This window comes from Lampetra planeri, chromosome 65 (assembly GCF_965212315.1).
Source record: "Lampetra planeri chromosome 65, kcLamPlan1.2.h2, whole genome shotgun sequence".
NCBI lineage: Eukaryota > Metazoa > Chordata > Hyperoartia > Petromyzontiformes > Petromyzontidae > Lampetra > Lampetra planeri.
The window spans coordinates 985,340-1,011,117 of NC_136171.1; the positions used below are offsets into that span (position 1 = coordinate 985,340).

General features: G+C 47.9%; 1 protein-coding gene across 2 annotated transcripts; it reads left to right on the top strand.

Annotated features, from left to right (window-relative positions):
- Positions 1–1,827: 1,827 nt before the first annotated feature.
- Positions 1,828–23,815, top strand: LOC144737157 (cornifelin homolog A-like). Of its 2 annotated transcripts, XM_078619874.1 has the most exons (5): positions 1,828–1,956; positions 2,200–2,243; positions 3,372–3,534; positions 12,319–12,455; positions 20,560–23,815. In XM_078619874.1, the coding sequence occupies exons 3-5, from the start codon at positions 3,426–3,428 to the stop codon at positions 20,677–20,679; spliced, it is 366 nt and encodes a 121-aa protein (XP_078476000.1). In that variant the 5' UTR covers positions 1,828–1,956; positions 2,200–2,243; positions 3,372–3,425; the 3' UTR covers positions 20,680–23,815. The 2 variants fall into 2 exon arrangements, with proteins under 2 accessions (XP_078476000.1, XP_078475999.1); XM_078619873.1 differs by lacking the exon at positions 2,200–2,243 and having other exon boundaries at positions 1,842–1,956.
- The last annotated feature ends 1,963 nt before the right edge of the window (positions 23,816–25,778 follow it).

Below are 25,778 nucleotides of genomic sequence, written 5' to 3' on the forward strand. Positions count from 1 at the left end.
GTGGATTTGTCTCTAGGGTCCTGCGGTTTCCCCCCTCGACATTTCGAAACAACGTCACCACGCGTTCAGAGTCTTTGGCTGCTCTAGATTCCCACGTGATGGTGATGATGATAAGGGGCCGTCCATAAATGACGTCACGCGATTTTGGACGATTTTTGACCCCCCCCTCGTCACACGGCGTCACAAAAAGTCAGACCCCCCCCCTCAAAAATGACGTCACAAAGCCCCCCCCCCAAAAAAACATGCTTAAAATCGCTTTAAACTATTGCCATTGTAGTGCGTATTTAATGTGGCGCTGCAATCTGATGTTGTAGGAGAAAACATTTATTAAAACGCCTATTTAATTAAGTAGAACGTGTTGTCTATATTTATTTAAAGTTGCGCATTTTGATGTGACGTCACATTTCTTAACCCCCACCCCACCCTCGTCACACATCGTCACAAATGTCTGACCCCCCCCAACCCCCCCTAGGTGCTTGACGTCATTTATGGACGGCCCCTAAGCCGCCAACTTCGTTGAGTTACAATGTAGCTCAGTGGGGCCGCCTTTACCTAATAAAATAAAAAAATAGTTAATAGCTAAATTGTTAATAGTTAATAGTAAAATAGTTAATAGTTAAATAATTAATAGTTAAATAGTTAATAGTTAAATTGTTAATAGTTAAATTCTGGTGGTACGCAGTCTGATATCTCTCTCTCTCTGTGGAGTTGTAGAGCAAACCCCCCTCCACTGACCCCCAGTAGCTCTGTGTGAGCCCCCCAAAACCCCCACAGCCCCCCGCCAGCCTCCCCCGAGACCCCCCCCGAGCCCCCCCCCCCCGAGCCGAGCGCTCTGAGACCGCGTGGCTGCCTCCGCGAGGAGCGGGCGCGGCTCGCGACCTCCATTGTGATGCCACTCCACCTGAGTGTGTGCACGTGCGTGTGTGTGTACGTGTGTATGTGTGTACGCGCGTGTACGTGTGTGTGTGCACGTGTGTGTGAGTGTACGTGTGTGTGTGTACGTGTGTGTGCACGTGTGTGTGTGTATACGTGTGTGTGTGTACGTGTGTGTGTACGTGTGTGTGTGGACGTGTGTGTGCGCACGTGTGTGTGCGCACGTGTGTGTGCGCACACGTGTGTGCGCACACGTGTGTGTGTGTACGTGTGTGTACGTGTGTGTACGCTTGTGTGTGTGTACGTGTGTGTGTTCCTGTGTGTCTACGTGTGTGTGCACGTGTGTGTGTATGTACGTGTGTGTGTGTGCACATGTGTGTGTGTGTACCTGTGTGTGTGTGTTCGTGTGTGTGTACACGTGTGTGTGTACACGTGTGTGTGTTCGTGTGTGTGTACACGTGTGTGTGCGCGTGTGTGTGTGTGCGTGTGTGCGTTCGTGTGTGTACACGTGTGTGCACGTGTGTACGTGTGTGTGTGTACGTGTGTGTGTGTGTGTGTGCACGTGTGTGTGCACGTGTGTGTGTGCACGTGTGTGTGTGTGCGTTCGTGTGTGTGTATGCGTTCGTGTGTGTGTATGTGTGGGGAGCGGTCGTGTAGCGGTTAGCGCGCTGCGCTAAGAACCTGGCGACCCGGGTTCGATTCCCGCTCACGGCCAACACCAGTGACGATTTCCTGAACTGATCCTGGGTCTCCCCTAGGTCGACTAAGCATCAAATGAGTACCTGGTGCGGTGCGTAAAAAACATCGCCACTGGGGAGACAAAGGCGTTCGGGCGTGGCGCTGGCCCCCCATCCCCTCGTGTGCTTCCGGCTTTCATAGCTGCTACTCGCTAACAGCACTTGCCCCAATAGTCTGTTACAAGCTATAAGGGGGATCTTTGTCTTTGTCTGTGGGGGGGGGGGGTGTATTTGGGCGGTCCGACGCCCTATGTAAGCCGTGGGGTGCCGCTCAGCTCCCTACTCCGTCTCTACTCTCATTCCTCGCCACCCTCCCCTCTACCACGGAGCTCACCTCCACACACAGGTGAGTGAGTGGTGTGTGAGGGTTGTGAGTGAGGGTTGTGAGTGAGTGAGTGGTGTGGGTGAGTGAGTGTTGTGGGTGGTGTTGTGAGTGTGAGTAAGGGTTGTGAGTGAGTGGAGTGAGGGTTGTGAGTGCGTGGTGTGAGTGTTGTGAGTGGTGTGAGTGTTGGGACCGATAACTAATCGCAGTGTATGACATCTGGTACCCATTATCTAACGAATATGTTGAACGTCTTTCCGTACGTAGACAACCGTGATAATTAATCGGAGGGGGCGCGGGAAGGTCTCGACGTGAGTATATGGGTCCTGCGGACGACCGTTTGTGTTGCGATTGAAACGTCGTGATATATTATTTTATTTTTATTTATTTTTTCTGTATATTTGGAGTTTTCGTCTCTCTCTCCCCGTGGTCGCGTGGATTTTATCCGGGTCCTCCAGCCTTTTACCTCCACATTTAGAATCAACATCACGCGTTGAGAGTGATTTGGCTGCTGCTATAAATTTTCGCACGATGATAATAAGCCCGCTTCGTTGAGTGGTGGCGGCGGGTCTAACGACACTTTCATATTTACGCGATCTAACCCAAAAAAAAGCTATTATGGATAATGATTAAAATTACAGGAACACAACCTTTTTTTTAGGTTGGTGCGGGAGGGGGGGGCATTTTGATTTTAGTTGTAGGGTAGTTTAATCAGGATAGTTTACCTAACTTAACTTAAATAACAATTATATATTAAGATCGACCAACTTGCACTTAACGCTTGCCCGCCGTGAGAGTTAAGCAGACGGCGCGCAGCTTGCAGTACTTTGACGCTTAATTTCTCACAGCCGCGGTTATTAAACCAGGGTGGCCCGCCACGCGCGGTTCGAACAGCGAACGCCTGACCACGTGGGCCCCACAAATCTTTGGGCCGCCACGGTGACTCGGAGATGTTAATTACCTCGCTTGGTATACAGGAGGCCGTGGGTTCGATCTTGATCCCTGATGCCTGCTGCTGTTTATTTTGAGTTTGTGGTGCGTCTCTCTCCCCGTGGTCGCATGGATTTTTCTCCGGGTCCTCCGGCTTTCCCCCCCCCCCCCTCTACATTTAGAATCAATGTCACGCATATTTGGCTGTTGCTATACATTTCCACCTGATAAGCCACTTCGCTGAGCTGCCATTTGTGATGGCCAGGCCGCTTCCGAAAAACTAGCAACATAGCAGCTTCGTGGGCCTTACACCGAGTAAAATACAAAAATAAAACATGTTTAATTTTAGGTTCATCTCATTATTTGTGCAACACAGCTCACGTGGAGACCCAATAGGCGAGACAACCGGTTCTGGGTTTTGTTTTTGCTGCTGCGTTGCGATCGCTTCATCTCATTCCCGTGCCGCTGTCCAGCTCACCCTACCCACCCCACCCCCTCCCACCCCACAGCCGCAAGCCTCCTCCTCCCAGCCAGCCAGCTAGCCCAGCGTGCACGTGGCGGTGATGTCGCAGCCGACCGTGGTGACCCAGCAGCCCGGCGTGGCGTACGCCCCGCGCGCCCAGGAGGAGTGGAACTCGGGCCTCTGCGACTGCACTGATGACATGGGCATCTGTGCGTGAGGGTGGGGGGGCAGCGAGGTGGGGTGTCTAGTGGGGGGGGGGGGGGCAGCGGGGTGGGGGTGGGAGGTTGTGGTGCGGGGCTAATAACAGTTTAACACAGTCGGCTTTCGCAAGCAATATTATCCATATGAGGGGTTTTTTTGGTTAGATCGCATAAATATAAATGTTTCCATCATATAGTTTTTTGGGTTAGACCGTGTAAATATAAATGTGCCATTAAACCCACCACCACCGGACACAGCCAATTAGTGAAGGTTTGTCATGTAAACAGAACGTGCCAATTCGTCACTAGTACAGCACACCGGTGTGTTGGAGAGTGAAGCCACAACATTTTCAATCTGGGTACCACGTTTCTCCAGTAATTACAACTAGCATCATCAGGCGGCAGCCAGATTTGTGGAAAAATCCTCTTGTTTCGTTCCTTAGAGGGATAGATGTGATGACGTCACCTGTGAGCCCTTCACGTGGGAGGGGGGGGGATTAATGAATGCATAAAAATGACAATGGGCATACACTACCATTTGGGTCATTCATATGGTAATCAACGTAGATTATGTATACACATTGTTCTTGGACCTCCTGTCCCTTGTGTGCACTAAATAACAAGTACATAGGCATAGTCTGTTATTTATTTTATTTCTACGTGACTTTACCGAAAGAACCAAAGAGTAATTCCTGCAGTCACAAAAGCTTCAAATTAAGTCTGAACAACCTCTATGGTGGAGGATTTCCACACAACTCATACTTAACTTCAAATATAGCAATCTTTGGAAGAACGTAATCAACCAGCTAAAGTGTTAATTGTTGTGTTAGCCGACTTTTTGTGTTGCATTGCATTACATTTCTAAGTTTACTAAGTTTGTTTTCTCAAACTTCCAACTTCTTTCCCCCTGCCGCTCTCATTGACATGCTAATTTCTCCCCCCCCCTCTCTCTATATAATACCTGGTCACAGAGGCGTTGTCTCTGCGTGTGTGTCTCTCTCTGCGTGTGTGTCCCTCTATGTGTGTCTCTCTGTGTGTCTCTCTGTGTGTCTCTTTCTCTGTGTGTTTGTCTCTCTGTGTGTGTCTCTCTGTGGATGTCTATCTCCGTGTCTGTGTTTGTCTCTCTCTGTATATGTGTCTCCGAGCTTGCATTCACACCTGATGACGGTTGCTTGTGTTGCAATCGAAACGTCGTATTCTATTATGGATTTTATTATTTGATGATTCGCTTCCAAGCAGCACTAAGCTTGTAGCTATCTGAATGGTTAAAATAATTTTTATGTCCCTCAATTTCGATAGATTCTCTAATTAGTCTTGGCCAGTAGTCACTAGTTTTGCACATAACTTCAACATTATCAAAATCAATTGAGTGTACTTGTTGGCACACGTGTTCTGCTACTGCTGACAGTTGTATTTGGGATTATTTAATATTCCTATATGGTGTTATTTTAGTCTCGTGCTGATCATTGTTCACGGATGGTGATAAAGTCTGAGAAGTGAAATTAAACATGTTAATTTAACTTCTGAGAAGTGAAGTGAAATTAAATAATCCCAAACACAATTTGAAATTAAACTTGTTAATTTCACTTCTCAGAATATCACCACTAGATTGTGATCGTCTAAGAAGTCAAATTAAATAAGTTAATTTCACGTCTCATGTAAAACACGCTGCAATTGAACGTTTACAATGATGCAAAAATCAACAGGGCACTATGTCAAAACCAAATTAAATAACACGAGAGTTGAAACTGACCAAGTAATTTAAACTATTAAAATCCCGTACATTGCAGGAGTAACTGATAAACTAGCCAGATTTTGGGAAAAACAAAACATCCGAGTCAGATTTAGCATAGTACATAAAATACAGAAACGAATATCTAGTACTATAACATTTATTACCGAAGCTATCAACAGAAGGTGTGTACTGGATTCATTGCCCTTGTGGCGAATCCTATGTTGAGCAGACAGGATGAAGAATCAGCACGAGGCTGAAAGTAACGTCATCACATCTATGCCTCTTTAAGGAACGAACCAGGAGGATTTCTCCACAAATCTGGCTGTTCGCCTGCTGATGCTCGTTGTAATTACTGGCGAAATGCCGTACTCCGATTGTAAATGTTGTGGATTTGCTTTCCAGCACACCGGTGTGAGGCACATACGTTTATTCTACACTTAAACACTTCTGTTCACACACGGGATATCTACAGACGGGTCAGGACAGCCGGCACGCCGCCTGACCCACGACGCCGTAGAGACTAAGACGTAGCACGACGGGTTCCATTCCAGCCCCGATCCAGCCTCGGGACCTCCCTTTGATGCCCCCCAGCGTGGCCTGGCTCCGCCCTCGGCCACGCCCCCTTCTGGAACCTACCAGAAGGTTCTGGGCTATACCCCACGTGTCCCCTCTGTCACCTTTGCCCTACATCCCTTACCCTGGCCTATCACGTGCCCTGTTAGCTGACCAGGCTGCTACGTCCTCAGATGCCCTCTGCCAGCAACCAGCACTGCGCACCCTAGTGACCCATTCCATGGCATTGCATGCTCTGCTGGTAGATCGGCTTCTACACCCAGAATTCCCTTCTCTGTCAGTAACCAGCGCTATGTGCCCTAGTGACCCATTCTATGTCACTACACTAGTAACGAATTGGCATGTTCTGTTTACGTGATAAACCTTATTAATTTGCTATATTGGGTGGTGGCGGGTTTAATGACACTATTTACGCGATCTAACCCCAAAAAAACTATATTACAAATGTCATTAAACCCGCCACCACCACCACCCGACACAGCCAATTAGTAAGGGTTGTCACGTAAACAAAATGTGGCCAATTAGTTACTAGTCCAGCACTAACTGGTTGTGTGTTGGAGAGTAAATCCATAACATTTAGAATTCGAGTACTGTGACGTTTCACCGGTAATTACAATAACGAGCATAATCAGGCGACAGCCAGAATTGCGGAGAAACCCTCCTGTTTTGGGTGGTAGCGGGTTACACAACACATTTATATTCATGCGATCTAACGCAGAAAAAACTCTGTTATGGATTTCTGTGTGTAGTTTTTGGCATCTTCTCCTTTTCTGCAGACTATGTATGAGTGAGTGTGAGTGTGTGAGAGGTCGACTTAGCCGAGAGTACCTGGTGCGATGTATAACATCATCGCCACTGGGGAGTCCAAGGCGGTCGGGCGTGGTGCTTGCCACCCACCCCCCTCGTGTATCGTTCTGGCCATCATAGGTGCTGCTAGCTAACAGCACTTGCCCCAACAGTCCGTTGAGGCTACATGGGAGTCTTTGTGTGTGTGAACCCCAATGGCACCTGGGTCCTGTCGCGTGGCCTCTCATGTCAGCGAGAGCCTTCAACACGTCACGTGGCCTTGGAGTGCGTCTGGCCTGGCACTGGCGCCGTGGTGACGTCACCGCCACTTACTAGCGAATGGCGGCTGTTGTTGTTGTGTGTCAACCAGTCCCTGGGCTTTCCGAAGGTCGACTCTGCCTCAAATGAGTACCTGGTGTTAAGTGTAAACTAACTAACTATTTTTCTTTGACCAGGTAAGGCCCACTGAGATATATAGCTCTTTTTCAGAAGCGACCTGGCCGTAAATGATAGCTTAACGAAGTGGCTTATCATTACGTGGAAATTTATAGCATCAAAATACTCTAAACGCACGTTTCTAAATGTGAAGGGAAAAACCGGAGGACCGAGAGAAAAATCCACGCGCCCACGGGGAGAGAGACACGCAAACTACAAATACATAGGCCTCAGTGTTGGGATCAAACCCACTAAGCTCCTGTATACCAGGCAAGGTAGTTAACATCTCGCCACTGCGGCACAAACATCGCCACCAGAGAAACTAAGAAAGCAGCGTGTGGTGCTGGCCATCCACCCCTTCGAGTGCTATTCCGGCCTTCTTCATAAGGTGCTCGCGAACAGAACTTGCCCCAACAGTCTGTGTAGGCTATCCGGGGGGCAGGGGGACTTTGTCTTCGTGTATGAGTGTGCTTGAGTGTGTGTAGAGGTTGTTTCGGCTGGAAACACAACCCCCAACCTTCTCGTTGGGTGCCGGTCCGGTAACACTTTGGTGGCTGTGAGCAATGCCATTGGGGGAGAAGGGCCGATACGAGTCAGCTGTTACCCTCGTGGGCAGTGCCGGATTAAGCTAGTGCGGGGCCTGTAGCATATGTTATAATAAAAAAGTCAAATATTAAAACAAAATTTTAACTTGCATAGTAAATTGTATTTTTTCATTTGCTATACAGCTAGATAATACGACAAATCGCTAACCTTAAACACTCAGTCGTTCATAAAAGTTGAAGGCAGTATAGTACTATAGTAATAGAGCAAGTGCAGAATCACTGAACCGGAATTGATAGTCTTTGGTTCTTTCGGTAAAATCACGTTGTTAGAAATAAAATAAAACAAATCACGACGTTTCGTTCGCAACACAAGCGGTTTTGCCTGATGACGACCGCTTGTGTTGCGATAGAAACGTCGTTTGTTTTATTTTATTTATAACTACGTGACTTTACCGAAAGAACCAAAGAGTATGGATTCCTGCAGTCACGAAAGCTTCAAATCAAGACGGAATTGATAGCTTGAAAGCATTTAGCGCGGGGCCCTTGAAAGTGCGGGGCCTGTAGCTATATATGTAGCTACTTTTTCTACTATGATAATCCGGCACTGCTCGTGGGCCCTCGCAGCCACCACAGTGGCCGAGAACGGGGTCCCTGCTGGATGTGTGCGAGGAGCAGGTAAACCTTTCAATTTTGTCACCAATACATTTCGCGCAGCAGAACTAACTAACCTTGCGCCGGAGGCCACGGGGGAGGGACAAAACAAAGACAAACATCCCCCTTATAGCCTCAACAAACTGTTGGGGAAAGTGCTGTTAGCGAGTAGCACCTATAATGGCCAGCACACCACGCAAGATGGTGGGCGGGCTACCCGCCCGCCTTGGTCTCCTCAGTGGCGATGTTTACAAGACCACACCAGGTACTCATTTAGGGCTGAATGGACCTAGGGGGGCCTAGGAACCGGTTCAGATAATCGTCACCGGTGTTGGGGACCTCTATATACTAAACCCTTGCTATGCACAAGTTATGGATTCGCGACTTTTGCATATTTACGAGTTACTAAAATATATCCTGATTCAATATTCGTGACACCCGCCGGACTCCAGTATTCGCGAGTTGCACGCAGTGCCAGACCGCCGCCACTGCGGAGGTGCGCGCAGGATGTTGTTAGATTTGAAACAATCTGCTGTGATGATTAGGCACGCCACCTCAGCTGTCCCGCTTAGTCCACAAGTCTCGCAGTAATCCCGCCCGGGAACTCGCCATTGTGCTTGTTTACTTCATGCGTACGACTTGCAATCGACTCGGCTACACATGTTGGTATAAACGAGTCGATTGTGAGGTCCGTTTAAAAGGAACGCGAATGCAATCAGGAAAAGTGTTGCGGGCTAGCGCTCACTCCCCAGAGTACTAAAATAATTCAACAAAGCGACATTGTTATCAAACACCCCTGCATCTCCCGAGGAGTCATCCTCCTGAATTCCTCACCATCACCACCACCTCCATCGTCGTCGTCAAATGATCAAAGGTAAATAACAAAACAAATGTTATTTGTAATTAATTATGTATTTATTGTAGTCATTGTTATTGAACATTTAACATTTCCCCCTCCGTATGTTCACTCGTACCAGAAAGGTAACCCCCATTTTTTCTCCCATTGTAAACGAGGTTTTCTGCATTTGCGAAGTTCTGCGTCTGCGAGCGTTTTCCAGAACATAATCCTCGCGGCTTTTACCGTAATAACGACAGAAGCGCCCACACTCCCAGCGGGGAGATTACGACGCATTCTGGTTTATCTTTCACAAGTTCCGGTTTTCACGAAAACGCATTTTTTTTACGATTCAGACAGTTTCTAGGAGGCACTTTCTTAATTAACAACTTTCATGGTCTCGTCCGCACACTCTCCACAGTAGCTTAGCCTAGCCTGTACACAACACTAGACGTCTAACACTGACGGCGCTGACTGAGACAGCCAACTACTCTCCTTCGTAGCGCAATATCTAGCGGAGACGTTTAGCGACGGCGGCGATGAGATGACGGCAACGACGAGACGAGTCCACTCCCAGAACCGTCAGCATCGAGCTACCGCTCTCGGCTCCTTTTATGCTCCCAGTGCGGCCTGGCTCCACCCTGACCGCGCCTCCATTCTCGAACCCGCTCGCAGGTTCCAGGGGCCTCCAGATGGGGGCCTCCAGATGGGGTCCTCTGTGACCCTTACCCCAGTTCATCCCCTTTGCCAACACCCCGCACACGCCCCCACCGGCGTGTGTACTCTCCGTCCATCACAGTTGCCGCTGCTGTCCACCAGCCGGCGCTATTACACTACACATGTAAGACGGCTTTACAGAAGTGTCTCAGCTCCCACGTGTTCCCTTGACGTCCGATATGCCACCAACACCGCGATTTCCATGCCTTCACGAACTGTCCTCAGTCAGTCCTACCATGATCCATGTATGGGTAGTAGTAGGTGGCATCCACTGGCACATTTCGTAATTAGTTTTTTCCACTTTTTTCTCTCCCTCTGTCTTGTAGTGCCAATATCTCTCAAGTAGTGGCCACATCTTTCTGGCACCGATCTCTTATGATGATGTCGTCGTCGTCGTCATCAACCCCTTCACTCTTAGGTCTTCCTCTCTGTCCGGTTCCTTCCATTTTTTTCGAACAACAAAAACAACATTTTTAATTTTCCTGTTGTCCACCCGACAGATGTGTCCAGAGTAGTATCCAGTGTCCTTCTCTTCACTGCCTGCATTATCAGGTTGTCGTCTATCTCTGATGCAACCTTTGTCTCACTACGTTGGTTACTCTCCCATCTAAATAGTTCCAGTGTCCTCTTCGCTGTCTGCAGCTTCAGGTTGTCTTCTATCTATGGTGCAACCTTTGTCTCACTACCTTGGTGACTCTCCCATCTAAATCGCAGTTTGATGCGGAGCTGTCGAGTCTTCACGACAGCGTCACTCTCAGCTTGACTCGCGTGGTCACCGCCCCATGTCAGGTTCACTGTTTCTGCGACGTCATTTTTGCAATTGACCAGTCCAACAAACGCGTCTGCCTGAGCCGACTGACGCTGCAGGCAACTGATTTATTTGAATGCTCATTCACGTTTGCGCGATATTTTTTTTTATTTCGTATGCGACGGAGTTGTTTGGCTCCGATGTCTCTGCTTAAACCGAGCTATGACAAATGTTTTGATATTTCCATTTCTGTTGTTGTTTGCCTGTTGGCATAGTTCTCCAGTCTAACATTGGTGCGGAGGACAAGGCCGTAACAGTATGCTGCCTCTGCCGTAGGCCGATCAGTTTCAAACACAATGCGTACATTTCATGTTTTACCACAAGTATGTGTGTGGTTAATGAAGACCTGGTTAATGCCTTGCAATAGGTGTGTCTATTTGATGTTTCAACATCTTAACACCCCCCCCGTGTTATTTTTTATCGTCGGTGTGGGGTGAGTGTCGAGTCGGAGTGCGGTGTGGTGCGTGATGTCACTTTGGGTGTGTTTGGTGAAATGTTTGCCGAGTGTTTGTTAAATGATCGGAGAGTGGTTGGTGAGTGTGTGGTGAGTGTCTTACGAAGCGTTTATTACGTGGTGCTTGGGTGGTAATATTTTGGTGAGTATGTGGTGTGCCGGCAATGCTTGGCGAGTGGCTGGTGAGTTTGCCGTGAGTGTTTGGTGAGCTTCGTGCGTGTGCGTGATGTGCCAGCAGGCTTGGGGCGTGGTGGCGTAGCGGTTAGCGCGCTTACGATTCCAACCCGGCGACCCGATTTCGATTCCCGCTCACGACCAACACCAGTGACGATTATCTGAATGGGTCCTGGACCTCCCCTAGGTCGACTCAGCCTCAAATGAGTGCCCGGTGCACTGCGTAAACATTGCCACTTGGGAGTCAAACGCGGTCGGTCGGTCGGGCGTGGTGCTGGCCACCCACCCCCTCACATGCTGTGCCGGCCTTAATAGGTGCTCGCTAGCAGCACTTGCCCCAACAGTCTGTTAAGGCAATTATTTGTATGTTACCAGGTAAGGATGACGAAGCTATGCAGCTCTTTTTCAGGAGCGACCTGGCCACAAATGATAGGTCCACGGAAGTGGCTTATCATCATCCCGTGGAAATTCATAGCAGTAGCCAAAAAATATCTACGGATGGGTGACGGCGATTCCAATTGCGGAGGACGACAAAGCGGAGGACCACGGAGAAAAATCCTCGTGACCACGGGGAGAGCGAGAGATATAACACGCAAACTCGGGTGCTGTTAGCGAGCAACTATGAAAGCCGGCATGGTGGTTGGCCATCACCACGTCCGGCCGCCTTTGTCTCCCCAGTCCTGATGTTCAGACGCACCAAAGACAAAGATCCCCAGTATAGCCTGAACAGACTGTTGGGGAAAGTGCCGCTGGCGAGCATCTAGAAAGGCTGGAACGGCACACGAGGGGGTGGGTGGTCAACACCACGCCCGGCCGCCTTTGTCTCCCCAGTGCTGTTCACACACACCACAGCAGATAGGACGGACTCATTTGAGGCCGAGTCGACATAGGGGAGGCTCCACGGCCTTTGCAGGCATTCGACGTCTTGGTCGTGAGCGGAAATCGAAATCGTGTCGACGAGTTCGTAGCGCGGCGCGCTAACCACTGCGCCAACACTCCCCATACACGCATGTGCTTGCGTTGAACTTCTTTCGCGCCGCACGTGGCCAACCGCGCTTATCGTCTTCTGTCGCCCACCAGGCTGCTGTGGGCTGTTCTGTTTGCCGTGCCTCGAGTGCCGCGTGGCGAGGGACTATGGCGAGTGCTGCTGCTTGCCATTGTTGCCCGGCACCAGCTTCTCCATACGCACCGGCATACGGGAGCGTTACCATATCGAGGTGAGGGACCGCCACTTCCACCCGTTTTTTGTTATTTTTTTTCCACTTCCAGGTAAGGCTCCACTGAGCTATACAGCTGTGTGTGTGTGTTTTTCCCAGAAGCGACCTGGCCATCACAAATGATGACTCGCCGAAGTGGCGGCTCGTCATCGTGTGGAGGTTTATTGTCTTAGCCGAATACGCTCCTCTCAAGGCGCCCAGTCGCACCGTTAGCGCCACTGTGGTATAACGCTGCACTCGCAATCTCTGCTGTAGAGAGAGACGAGAGAGAGACGGTGCCAGGGTGGGTCAGGTGGGTTGGCTATGGGTGGGTGGGTGGGATGGGTATGGGTGGGGAGGGTATGGGTGTTTTTTTTGCATTCGACTGCAGGTATTGTGGTTAATGCAAACATGATTCCTTGTAAAAAAAAGGTTTCAGTTTTGTTGCCAGAAAAAAGGGTAAAAAAACTATTATTATTATTCTTAGAGGATGTTTGTTTGCATGTTTTGCCACAAGTATGTGTCGTTAATGCAAACTTGATTCCTGGCAAAAGGTATCTATTTGGTGTTTGGACATCTTAACACCTTTTGATTTAAAGCTTTCGTGATTGCAGGAATCCATACGCTTTGGTTCTTTCGTTAAAGTCCGAGATTTGTTCATGAAGCCATCCAGATATATAAACACAGGCACAACTTCAACCGAGAAGATGGGTACAAACTGAGCAATCATTGGAAGGACGTTATTAACCAGGTAAAGTCTTAACTGACTGTGATGTTTCCACATGCCTAGGTCAGCTGTTATTTCCGACTCTCTGAGTACATCACCAGGCTAAATATCTGTGAGGCTGCCTCGCCGCCTCCTGTGGCCGAGACCGTCACACATTGACACGCAAATCTCTCACATTTACATTTACTTACAAATTCCTTCTCTAGCTCCGCTCACTTACCCTTGGGTTGAGCCCACCAAAACCCTTTATAACTCTTGTTGCAGCAGTTTTTTTTCCTATGTCAGCAGTTCACCTGTTGTATCTGTTCCACCTGATGACGGTCGCTTGTGTTGCGATCGAAACGTCGTGATCTATTAATTTTCTTCCTACGTGACTTTACGGAAAGAACCAGAGTACATGTTGTATTGCCAGAAAGGGTTGGACCTATTCGTATGTCAACATTATGCAACATCCAATTCAGACGTTGGTAAAAATGTCAGCTGAGTGGCAGTTGCGACATATGAGCCTCTCGCATGCGAACGCCACTGATGGCTTGCTTCCAAGGTTAACGAGCGCAATGATCTTGCGATCATCGTGCAGCGTTACTGTCACGTTTCTACTCGACCTATTGCCAAGCGCAAAGCCACAAACAGCGAGTGCAAGGGCGTGCCTTCAAGGGAATGCGAAACTTGCCATTGGCCTACAAGGCTGCCACAATGGCTTAGCCCCCACATTACTTACAGGTACTGATCCATTTACTGCATATACACCAGTACCGGATTATCCTCGTAGCAAAAGTAGCTACATATGCTACGGGCCCCGCACTTTCAAGGGCCTCCGCGCTAAATGCTTTCAAGCTATCAATTTCAGTTCAATGATTCTGCACTTGCTCTATGACTATAGTACTAGACTGCCTTCAACTTTTATGAACGACTGGGTGTTTAAGGTTAGCGATTTGTCGTATTATCTGGCTGTATAACAAATGAAAAAATACAATTACTTTACTGTGCAAGTAAAAATATTGTGTTTTAATATTTACGTGTTTTTCTTCTATTTAGGGCCCCTTTATAACATATGCTACAGGCCCCGCACTAGCTTAATCCGGCACTGATTTACAACATCAATGAGGACCTTGAGATCTTATGATCTCCTTCTCAGTTTTCCGAGGTCAAGGCTCCGTTCCTGGGGGCAATCGGGGCTTTTGCCAGTGCAGCTCCGAGACTGTGGAACGCGTTGGCCTCCTGACAATTAGACAATTCAGAATCTTTAGAGATTTTTTTTTTAATCTCTCCTTGAAAACTCACCTCTTTAAGATGGTATTTTCCGCCGTAGTTTTTGTCGCTTTATGGCTGGCTCCATCTTATTTTTCTGCTTTCCATACACGGTAGCGCGTTGGCTTCCTCAAATGAAATGCCAAAACTATTTTAATAATATTTGCAAAACTTACATTCCATAATATGGTTAATAAAAAATTGGGTTAGATTGCATTAATATCAAAGTGTCGTTAAACCCGCCACCAGCCCGGCCACAGCCAATTAGTAATGGTTTGTCGTGTAAACGAAATGTAGCCAATTAGTTACTAGTTCAGCACTAACCGGTTGTGTGAAGAGTAAACCCACTGCAACATTCACAATTCGAGTACTTTGACGATTCGCAGGTAATTACAACAACAATCAGCTTCGTAAGGCGATATCCAGAATTTGTTCACCAACAACAATAATAATCATGATGATGATGATGAAAAATAAGAACAGATTTTACCCTTTCTGGAAATAAAACAAGAGTTGTGTTAAGATGTTCAAACACCAAATAGATGCATATTTCAAGGCGTAAAGTCTGCATTAACCACACATACTTGTGAAAAAAACATGCAAACACATGCTATGATAATTATGTATGCATTGTTTTTAAAACTAATTGGCCTACACCAGAGACAGCCTTCTAAAACTTATTCTTATTTTTCATTATTTTGTATGTTGGCAAAACGGGTTTCCCAAAGATAGAACTGCTCGACTCGAGCTGGAAGTGTTCTGACACTTGCATTGTGTTTCTATTGTTCACCTGTTGGGGTTCTCTGGTCTAACACTGGTGGTGAGGCAAGGCCACAAATCAGGCTGTTTCTGGCATAGGCCAATCAGTTTCAAAGACAACGTGTACATGATTATCAAAGGCCGTAGCCATGGAGTCAACATTGGGGGGGACCAAATCTTCCAGGGGGTCTAGGGGTCCCCCCCCAGAAAAAATATCTAAATTTGAAAACGAATTTCCTGCCTAAAATATAAAAAAAATTCACTAACACATGGGATGGACTTTTTATTTATTTTTTACAATAATGTCTAATAGTGTATTGTATTACTTTGCTTCGTTTTTTTCTTTTTTACATTTTCTTGTCTCATTGTATGTAATGGCAGAGATTAGGGCTTAATAAAGTACAACCATAACTACAATCATATCAACAGAAATCTATGCATTGTTATATGAAGACAAGTCCAATTATTGTGGGCAAGGTTTAGCAAATTGTTGTTTATATTTGCATAGCAATTTTTTTTATATTGTTTATAGCAATATATTGGGGGGGGGACATTTTGAGCATATTTGAATATTGGGGGGGATGTGTAATTACGGCCTTGTTATCAAAGCATGTTTGTTGGCATGTTTTGCCACAAGTATGCTCTGATAATATACGCATTGTCTTTGAAACTGATAATGACTTGGATAATAATTTACATTTACGGGGTGCCCGTGAACAATGCATCTCAGATGCACAGCGCGTACAACGGAACGAGTGAGACGCAGCCGGAGAGAGAGACTAACGAGACAGACGGAGATCCTGAGAGACACTTGGGGGGGGAAGGGGGGGCGTGTTAATCAGGCGTCGTGGGGGTCATCAACCGGGAGACTTTTTGTCTCACATCGACCGCTGGTTGCTGAGCCTCCTGCAGTGTAGAGACAAAAGCCCCAAGGCTGGGAGTGTGGTGCGGTGAGTAGTTAATGGATGGATCTGGGACTCGGATCTTCTATTTTTGCATCAGATTCAAACACCCACCTTGATGTGACCTACTGCGAAAGAGCCACCTTCAGAATCAGAATATCGATTTGTGCTGGAGGAATTCGACGAGCTATGAAGCTCATATTCACAGATGTCCAGTCGGGGCACGGGATAAGAACGTGACAACAACAACCAGTTACAAAAACACGATAGGAGTGGAAAGTACAAGAAAGGTAAACAAATCACCCAAACACAAACAAATACAACACTCAACCATACAGATGAAGCAAAAGACAAAGCCCACTGAGGTATGAAGTCAAAAGCGACCTGGCTATACCTCAAATGATAGCCACTCAACAAAGTGGCTTAAGGGGCCGTTCATAAATGACGTCACGCACCTAGGGGGGTGGGGGTCAGACATTTGTGACGATGTATGACGGGGGGGGGGGGGGGTTGAGAAATGTGACGTCACATCAAAATGCGCAAATTTAAATAAACATAGACAACACGTTCTACTTAATTAAATCTACTTTAATACATGTTTTCTCCTACAACACCAGAGTGCAGCGGCACATTAAATGCGCACTACAATGACAATAGTTTAAAGCGATTTGAAGCATGTTTTATTTTCAAAATGGAAGTATGGTTTTGGGAGGAGTGGGGGGCAGAGCTTTGTGACGTCATATTTGAGGGGGGGGGTCTCACTTTTTGCGACGCCGTGTGACGAGGGGGGGAGGGGTCAAAAATCGTCCAAAATCGCGTGAAGTCATTTAGGGACGGCCCCTCACGGCTCAGGTTGGTAGGGCACGGCGTTTGTTGGCTACGCGCGTGCGCTTGCTCCGCTGCAGGTGTCGCGATAGCGCTGCACGCCCCCGGTGTTTAAAGCAAAAAACAAATTGATTAGAATCCAAGGGCAGTGTTGATGCCGTTTCGTATTCCGCTTCTTTTTTTCCTTTTGCTGAGACCTGGCTTGATAGTGTGCAGATTGTGTGGTCAACGGTGCCCTGTAACAGCAGACCTTCAGAGACTGGATCCCTGGGTCGTTTTGAACCTCGATAAACTTTTAAAAACAGAGTAATGCAAAAGAACGGGTTGTGTAAAAATGTCCTAGGCACAATTGTCACAGCAATAAACCATTCAAGGTTACTCTGATTCTTTCGGTAAAGTCACGTAGGTATAAAATTAAATTAAATCACGACGTTTCGATTGCAACACAAGAAATCGTCATCAGGTGGGAAAACCACAGCAAGAAATATTTTTTGCTGAAGTGGGAGAGAGATGCCGTGGTCGGCATGCCGTAGTCGGCATCTCTCTCCCACTTCAGTCTTTGGGCATCTCTCTCCCACTTCAGCAAAACATCTTTCTTGCTGTGGCTTTCCCACCTGATGATGATTGCTTGTGTTGCAATCGCAACGTGATTTATTTTTATTTTACACCTACGTGACTTTACCGAAAGAACCAGAAAGTATGGATTCCTGCAGTCACGAAAGCTTCAAATCAAGACATTCAAGGTTAATGAGCCCCGATATGAATCATGTGACGATCGTAAATACTGCCACCAAGTCTCTCTGAGCTGTGTCCTTTCTCAAAGATGTCGGTGATCATGGCCTTCTTTCGGTTTAGCTCTGTCCATAATATTACTTAAGGACCTGTTCGTCTATTGGTATTGTTAGTTTTTGGGCAATGTTAGTCAATGGGCAATGTTAGTCTACGGGCAATGTTAGTCTCTGGACAATGTTAATCTATGGGCGATGTTAGTCTATGTGCAATGTTCGTCTATGAGCAATGTTAGTCTATTGGTAATGTCAGTCTATGGGAAATGTTAGTCTATGGGCAATGTTAGTCTATGGTGCAATGTTAGTCTATGGTGCAATGTTAGTCTATGGTGCAATGTTAGTCTATTGGTAATGTCAGTCTATGGGCAATGTTAGTCTATGGGCAGTGTTAGTCTATGGGCAATGTTAGTCTATGGGCAATGTTAGTCTATTGGTAATGTTAGTCTATGGGCAATGTTAGTCTATGGCGCAATGTTAGTCTATTGGTAATGTTAGTCTATGGGCAATGTTAGTCTATAGTGTAATGTTAGTCTATGGTGCAATGTTAGTCTATTGGTAATGTCAGTCTAAGGGCAATGTTAGTCTATGGGCAGTGTTAGTTTATGGGCAATGTTAGTCTATGGGCAATGTTAGTCTATGGCGCAATGTTAGTCTATTGGTAATGTTAGTCTATGGACAATGCGAATCTTATCTCTTTATGTGCCGCGCACTTTCCGAAAGAAGTCGGTGAACTTGGCCTTCCTTTTATGTAGTTCTGCCCATGGTAATGACTCAATAAAGTTGTCCCCGATGCTCCCAGTTGCATCCAATCGTTAAAATGGGTTGTGGTGCAACTCAACCACTGGCAGAGCCAGTGTGTGGGGGGGGGGGGGCAAGTGCCCCCACAATGATCCGATCGAAATACCTAATTTCGATCGGATCATTAGGTTTTATTAGTAATAAATCGGGATTTTGCGACCCCCACTGCTACTGTGAAGCATATTATTACGTGCCAGGAACTCTATGAGATGATAGGAGAATAGTCTGTGTCCATAATTGGCAATAAGTAATGGAAAAGCAGTTATAATTGACTCAGAATTGTGCGCAGTTGCATATACAGCACACGACTTCCCTGAAGGCATCACCACCTTCAGCGAGCGCGATGCCGATCACACAACGCGGTTCGAATTCGACCCTCGATTGATGGCTGCGCCATCACCTCACACGCGTCGAATAAAAATCAAGGGACAAGTCCTTACTTACCAACAACTCCTATCATTTTTAATTGTTGGTGGGGTTGCCCCCCCCCCAACCTGAAAATCCGGGCTCCGCCATTGCCAACAACCCCCGCTTCTTGTAGTATAACTTTCCAGTCACCTCCGATTAGCACGGTCGGCTACGTACGGCGCAAAAGAAGTTCAATATACACACACGCATTCATACCTAGTCTCTTGTTTTCTCGACGACGTGCTCAAGAAATCGACCCCTGCCACCAGGTGACATTTGAAACGTAGCTCGGAGTAGGAGATGGATAACGTCCGTAAAACCGCCCGCAATGCGCACATGTTTATTCCCCCTACCGCAGTGACCCCCCCCCCCCCCCCGCATTAGCCACCACACCGCCCACACCACCCGTGCCACCAATGTATCCACACTGCCACTGCTGCTTTGCACGCGACCTCCTTCTGGCTACATCCAGGTATAGGAGGTCTTTGACCGCATGGCGTGAGAAACGCGCATTTCTGTGCGTGGGAGGCAATTCCAGAAGGTTTGCAAACCTCATCTGTATTGTGAGGTGTGCCAATTTCGGAACGGCGAGTGGCTGTTGTAATGTTGAGGGCGCGTTCTACCAGGAACTTGTGTTTCAACCACCACCACGCTGCATGCCACAACACGGCCACTTCTGCTGCTTTTCCTCACACTACTCGACTTTGGAATTCCCTCCCAGGATAAGCGGAGTTCGCGCAATCTCGCTCATCCTCGCAGCAGCAGCGGCGGGTGGCTTTTGGCTGGCCATCGAACAAAAACAGTGACCGCATTGCGCGGCACTTTCGGATGTGCTCATGCGGCCGTCTGGAACGCTCTTCCTTCCGATATTAGGAAGCCACTGGAGCTGTGTACTTTTAAATCAGATTTAAAATCTAGATGATGATGATTTAAGCATTGATATACGGTGCTTTTTCTGGAAGACTTTGCTGTTTTTTCCTGGATTTTTCTGTTTGCGCGTAGTCACTTTAAGATGTTTCTTGTTCATGTTTTTGTTTGTTGCGGTTGCACCCGATTCAAGAGCCGAATGGCTCACAGGGCTATACCTGATAAATGAAAACAGTTTTTTTTTCTTTAGAATTTTTGTGTTTAGTTTTTTGTCCTTCCGCCGGACCTCCGATTATCACGGTTGGCAACTACGGTGCGAAAGAAGTTCAACATACATACATACCCAAGCTGTTATCATGAAGAATATCAACATAGTGAGAGCCGAGGCCGTGGTGGCTTTGCCTGTGGCCTGTAACCCAGCACTGTTGGAGGCAGCAGCAGCTGCAGCAGGGGGGGTTGGTGGATCACAACACAGATGATGCAACGCTCTCTTCCCGTGAGCGTCGAGGATGAGCCGTGTGAATGTTGAACTTCTTTGTCACCATACGTAGCCAACGGCGCTAATCGCAGGTGCGGACGACAAAGCGTGGACTAATCCCCATCTGTTCCAACTCCATTTTCTGTGAGCGTTGAGGAGGAGCCGTTCCCGGCCAGGCATGGTGCTGTCCAGCAACCACCCCTTCGTGTGCCACCGCGCCAGCCCCATAGGTGCTGCTACTCCCTACTAACAGCACTTGCCCCAACAATCTGTTAAGGCTATACGGGGGGGTGTCTTTGTCTTTGTGTGTGTGCGTGTGCAGGGCACGGTGTGCCGTGATTGGGTCCACCTGGCATACTGCTTTTCGTGCGCCTTGTGCCAGACTGCACGGGAGCTCAAGCATCGGCGCACGCAGGCGAACGTGGTCACCTACCGTGGATAAGAGGGCATCGCCATCATCACCACCACCATCGTCACCACCACCATCGTCATCATCAGGATTATTATCATAGAACAACCATCATCATCATCATTACCACCACCACCTACATCACCACCACTACTACCATCGTCATCATCATCATCGAACAACCATAATCACCTTCATGATCATCATTACCACCGCCATCATCATAATCATCATTACCACCACCTACATCATCACCACCACCATCATCATAGAACCACCACTTAAACCTACGTACAACCACCAAGATCAGCATCATCCTGAAACACACGCCGGGTGGATGCCGTGTGCGTGGATCGGGTTTCAAGGGAACACTTCTGCACACAGGCAGCGGAGACGCAATCACCCCACTCCCGCCCCGTGTTCGAGAAGAGCCCCGCTGAAGTGGCTGTGTGCACACACGCTTCGGATTTAGTTTTTGGCATCGAGATCCATGAAACATATATATTTTTGGAATTATCCGCGATTTTGAATTATCCGCAGACAATTGAGAGCATCGTGCAGTACGGTTTCACCACGTGGATGTCACGAGGGGCACGGCACTGACAATCGGCAATCGGTGCCTCCCAACATCCCCACTCCACTGCCACAACTGCATGTCTGTCTGTCTGTGTGTTTAACTTCTTTTTTATCGAAAGTAGCCAACCGCGGTGGTGCAGCGGATAGCGCTACGCTGCGCTACGCTGCGCTTTGAACCTGGCGACCCGATTTCGATTCTCGCTCACGGCCAACGCTAGTGACGATTGTTTGAACCGGTCCTGGGCCTCCCCTAGGTCGACTCAGCCTCAAAAATGTACCTGGTGCGGTGTATAAACATCGCCACGAGGGAGACAGCAGGTCGGGCATGGTGCTGGCCACCCACCCACCCCCTCGTGTACTCTGCTGGCCTTCATAGGTGCTACACGCTAACAGCACTTTCACCAACAGTCTGTGAAGGCTATATGGGAGCTCTTTGTCTTTCTGTTGAAATCCTTTCGTCCCGTGCGTAGCCAAACCGCGCTAATCGGAGGTGCGGGACATCGCATGTGTTTTGTGGCACGCCAACTCTGCACGCCTCTGTGTTATGCACTTTTAAATCACCTCGATTGAAAACGCATTTCTTTAGAACTGCTTTTGGCGTGTTTAGTTTGTTGTGCTTCCACCCCCCCTCCGCACACCTCCGATCTATCACGGTAGGGCTATGTATGGTGCGAAAGAAGTTCTACTACGTACATACGCCCACGTGTGTGTGTGCTGTCGAATCTGTTTGTGTTTCCGGTAGCCTGAATGGATGTTTCCGTTACGATGGGGCTTTACAGATTTGCAAGTTTGAACTCCGCAGCCACTCGTCACGTGTAACCACCACCCCGCAGTTTCCAAAATGTAGCAAGTCGATCGTCTCGGCTCGGTCACCCACTGACTCACCAAGAGACACGTAGCCTTACATAGAGACCCACCTGATACAGGGAGCTTCAAAAAAATACCACAAGAAATGTGACGCCACCGGGCTCTTTAAACCACCTGGAGAAGATTCCAGGGCATGTGTTGACAATGATGGCGAACAAGTGGAGACTCTTTGACTTTTCGAAGCTATGAACATTACATTTGTTATCATGTTGCAGTGTGTTATCCATTAAAAACAATAGTCCCATGTAAGTGTTAACATTGTTTTGAAGCACCTGGCATATATGGAGACGTATAAACTCGCACACACGCACACATTGAGTTGTCACCACTCAGACTCATAGCCACCACTCTGCGCGTTGAATTGTAATTGTCTTCAAGAAACGAGACAATATGTGGCAATGCGGCTGCTGTCACCGCTGTTACTGCGTTGGCAGTGGTGCACAACCACAAACCCTCAACACGCTCGTCAGATACAACCTTGTGACCCCGAAAGGAACACAGGATGTCGAGGCGATGTGTGCGGTTGGCTTCTTTCACGCACCGTACGTGAGCCAACCGTGCCAATAGGTGGTTGCGATCTATGGGTCTTGAAGGGCCATCGTCTAAAATAATCATGCCGGCGTGTGCGTGAACCGTAAGATGCAAAACGGCTGAGGCTAAAGATCCCGCGTTTAGCGCCGTTGGCTAAGTACGTTGCCACAGAAGTTCAACATACATACACATCCACACACACGATGTACTTAGAAACCTTTTTACCGAGCCGTTGTGCCTACCCCCCTCCCTCCGTCACGGTCTAATCTTTTTCCGAATTCTCACATTTAATAAAATGACTCCATTTGGAAATTGTTAACTCAATTCTGCGAACGCCTGTCAGGAAACCCTCCTGCTCGAGTCTTGAGGCTCGTGGAGGCTTTACTGCAGGCTAATCGAGCGGAGTGATGAACAATACCATGTTTCCTTTTAGGTCGGTGTGAATAGTGAATTTATTGCTTTTTTTATTTCACCAGGCAAGGCCCGCTGAGCTGTGTAGCTCTTCATGCAGAAGCGACCTGGCTGTCACAAACGATAGCTCGACGAAGTGGCTGATATCGCCATGGCGTGTAAATGTATAGCACGAGCCAAATATTCGGAACGAGTGACGTTGATTCTAAATGTGGATGGGGAAAAACCGGAGAGAAATCCACGCGACCACGGAGAGAGAGACGCAAACTTCAAATATACAGCAGCAGGCATCAGGGTCGGGATGGAACCCACGACCTCCTGAATACCAGGCGAGGTAGTTAACATCTCCTAGCCACCGTGGTCGCCACGGATTCCTCTCATTTGCCCCGTTTGTACCGTCTCGTTCGTATTGTTCACCGCGTGTTCAATCTCGCCTGCAGTTAAGTTCGCTTCCACGGTTCGCCAAAACGAAACGCTCACGCGTCAGATCGGACGAGTCGTAAACGAATACATGTCTTTGTTTATCTATCGCCAGTGTAAGAATGTATTGAGAATCATCGATGCATAGTCTTTGTGATGACTTGTTATGACTTGCCTATTGTATCGCGCTTTTTTGTTGCAAAACGTGCACCGAATTCCCTTTGGCGCGTACACTGATGATTGCGGTGTACACTGATAATGATTACGGTGTACACTGATACTGATTACGGTGTACACTGATCATATTTACGGTGTGCTTTCAGTTGCTACTTTGATTTTTGAGTGAATAAAAAAACAAAACGGATCCCCTCGTGCCGCTGTCAGAGCCTCGCCGAGTGTTCGTGAATGTGGTAGCCGTTTCGTCTGTGGGCAATACGTTCACGTGCGTGTTGAACTCCTTTCGCACCGTACGTAGCCAATCATGCTCATCGAAGGTGCGGGCAATGATGGCTACACTCTGCTGATGTGTCCCGGTCACAATGAGATCGGTGATACTAAACCTTGTCTTTGTGCTACATAAATGATAAATGTCCACATCATGATTGTGACAAGCTACCTCTCTGAGATGCAATTTGTGGTAGCTATATTGCAGCTCAAATGGGCCTTACCTCGTCAAATAAAAAAAGTGTCATAATAGGATTTTCTCCTTTTTTCTGGCAACAAAACTGAAACCTTTTTACAAGGATTCATGTCTGCATTAACCACAATACTTGCAGTCAAAATGCAAAAAAACCCACTAATAATATATGCATTGTCCTTGAAACTGATTGGTCCACACCAGAGACAGCTTTCTTTTGAGTCTCGTCTCAATTGGTGCTCGGCCAGATTTTGATACTGGCAAAGGAGGTCTAATGATATAAAAAAGTGTAGTTTGTTAACCAGGATGGCCTGCGCGGATTTGAACGCGAACCTCTGCAACAAGTGACTAACGCGCTACCGCAGGGCCACCGTGCGCGCACCAAACCGGTTTAATCATCTTCGCACGTGATCATGCCGGCATTCCCGTCACATTGTGCCGTTTTAAGGCACCTCGTTTGTTCGTATAATCTACTTACACGAAGCACATGGCACGCAAGAACAGTTCCCAACCTAAATGGGGTCATTCTGCCCACTCTACGGCCAAATTGCCGTATTCCTCCCCGCAGGTGCCAATGTAAGCCAATGACAGCTCGGTCACGCCAAATTGACTGCTGCGCACGTGCACCTGCAACCAATGGGCGTTGAGACGGCGAGACGACGCTCAATCGCGGCAGCCATCCCATTGTCATCACGGTCGAAGAACTAAACTAAATCGATTTTTTTTTATTTTACCAGGTAAGCCCCCACTGAGCTATGTAGCTCTCTTTTTGCAGAAGCGATCTTGCCACAAGTCATCGCCCAACCAAGGGGCTTATCATCATGTGGACATTTATATCAGCCAAATACCCTAAACCAGTGGTTCTTCTTAACATGGGGTGCAGGCATTCCCTGGGGGTGCGAGACACGGGCAGATTTTTTTTTAGAAGGTAAATCATCGAAGTGTAGTAGAGTTATCCACTCGATGCTCACAAACTGGGAGAGCTAATCGTTGACAAGGTTTTCCCGCTCAAACTAACGGTCAGGGTCTCACAAGTTGTGAGAGCTGACCGTAAACAAGGTTTTCCCGCGCGACCTAACGGTCAGGGTCAGATAGGGTAAATTGGGATCCTAAAGCAGATTGGGAACAACCAATCACAGGGTTCCACAAGGTGGCCGGGGATTGGACAACCCGGCCACGAACAAGTATAAAGCCAGAGCGCTCAGAGCTCTCGGGGAGTTCGACTACACGAAGACCCAAGACGGCGGAAGAAGCCTAGGACCCTGGACCAAGCCCTCCAGCCCTTATAAGGGCTAGGGTTCAGAGTAACCAGTGGTCGGGGAGACATCTCCCTAGGTCCAGTCAGAGGACATTGAAAGAGCGGGATATTAAGTAGCCTGTAGGGTGCGGAGGCTTGTACGTTCTGAGTGTAACGGGTGAGGGGACCGTATACCCCTCAGTGCATAGGGACTGTGTTCATAAGACGAATAAAAGTGTGTGCTACAAAAGACGTTGAAGAGTCCGTCTGTACAACACTACATTTGGCGTCAGAAGATGGAAACAAGACGAACGAACCGCACGCGAAGTCCCGATGATGCAAGCTCCGACTCACCTGTGGGTGCTGCGGGCGGCGCTGAAGATGTTGGCGTGTTGCCAGCCGCCCCACCACCAGCTGTGCAGCCGATCGGGTATTTCCACAGACCCGGAAAAG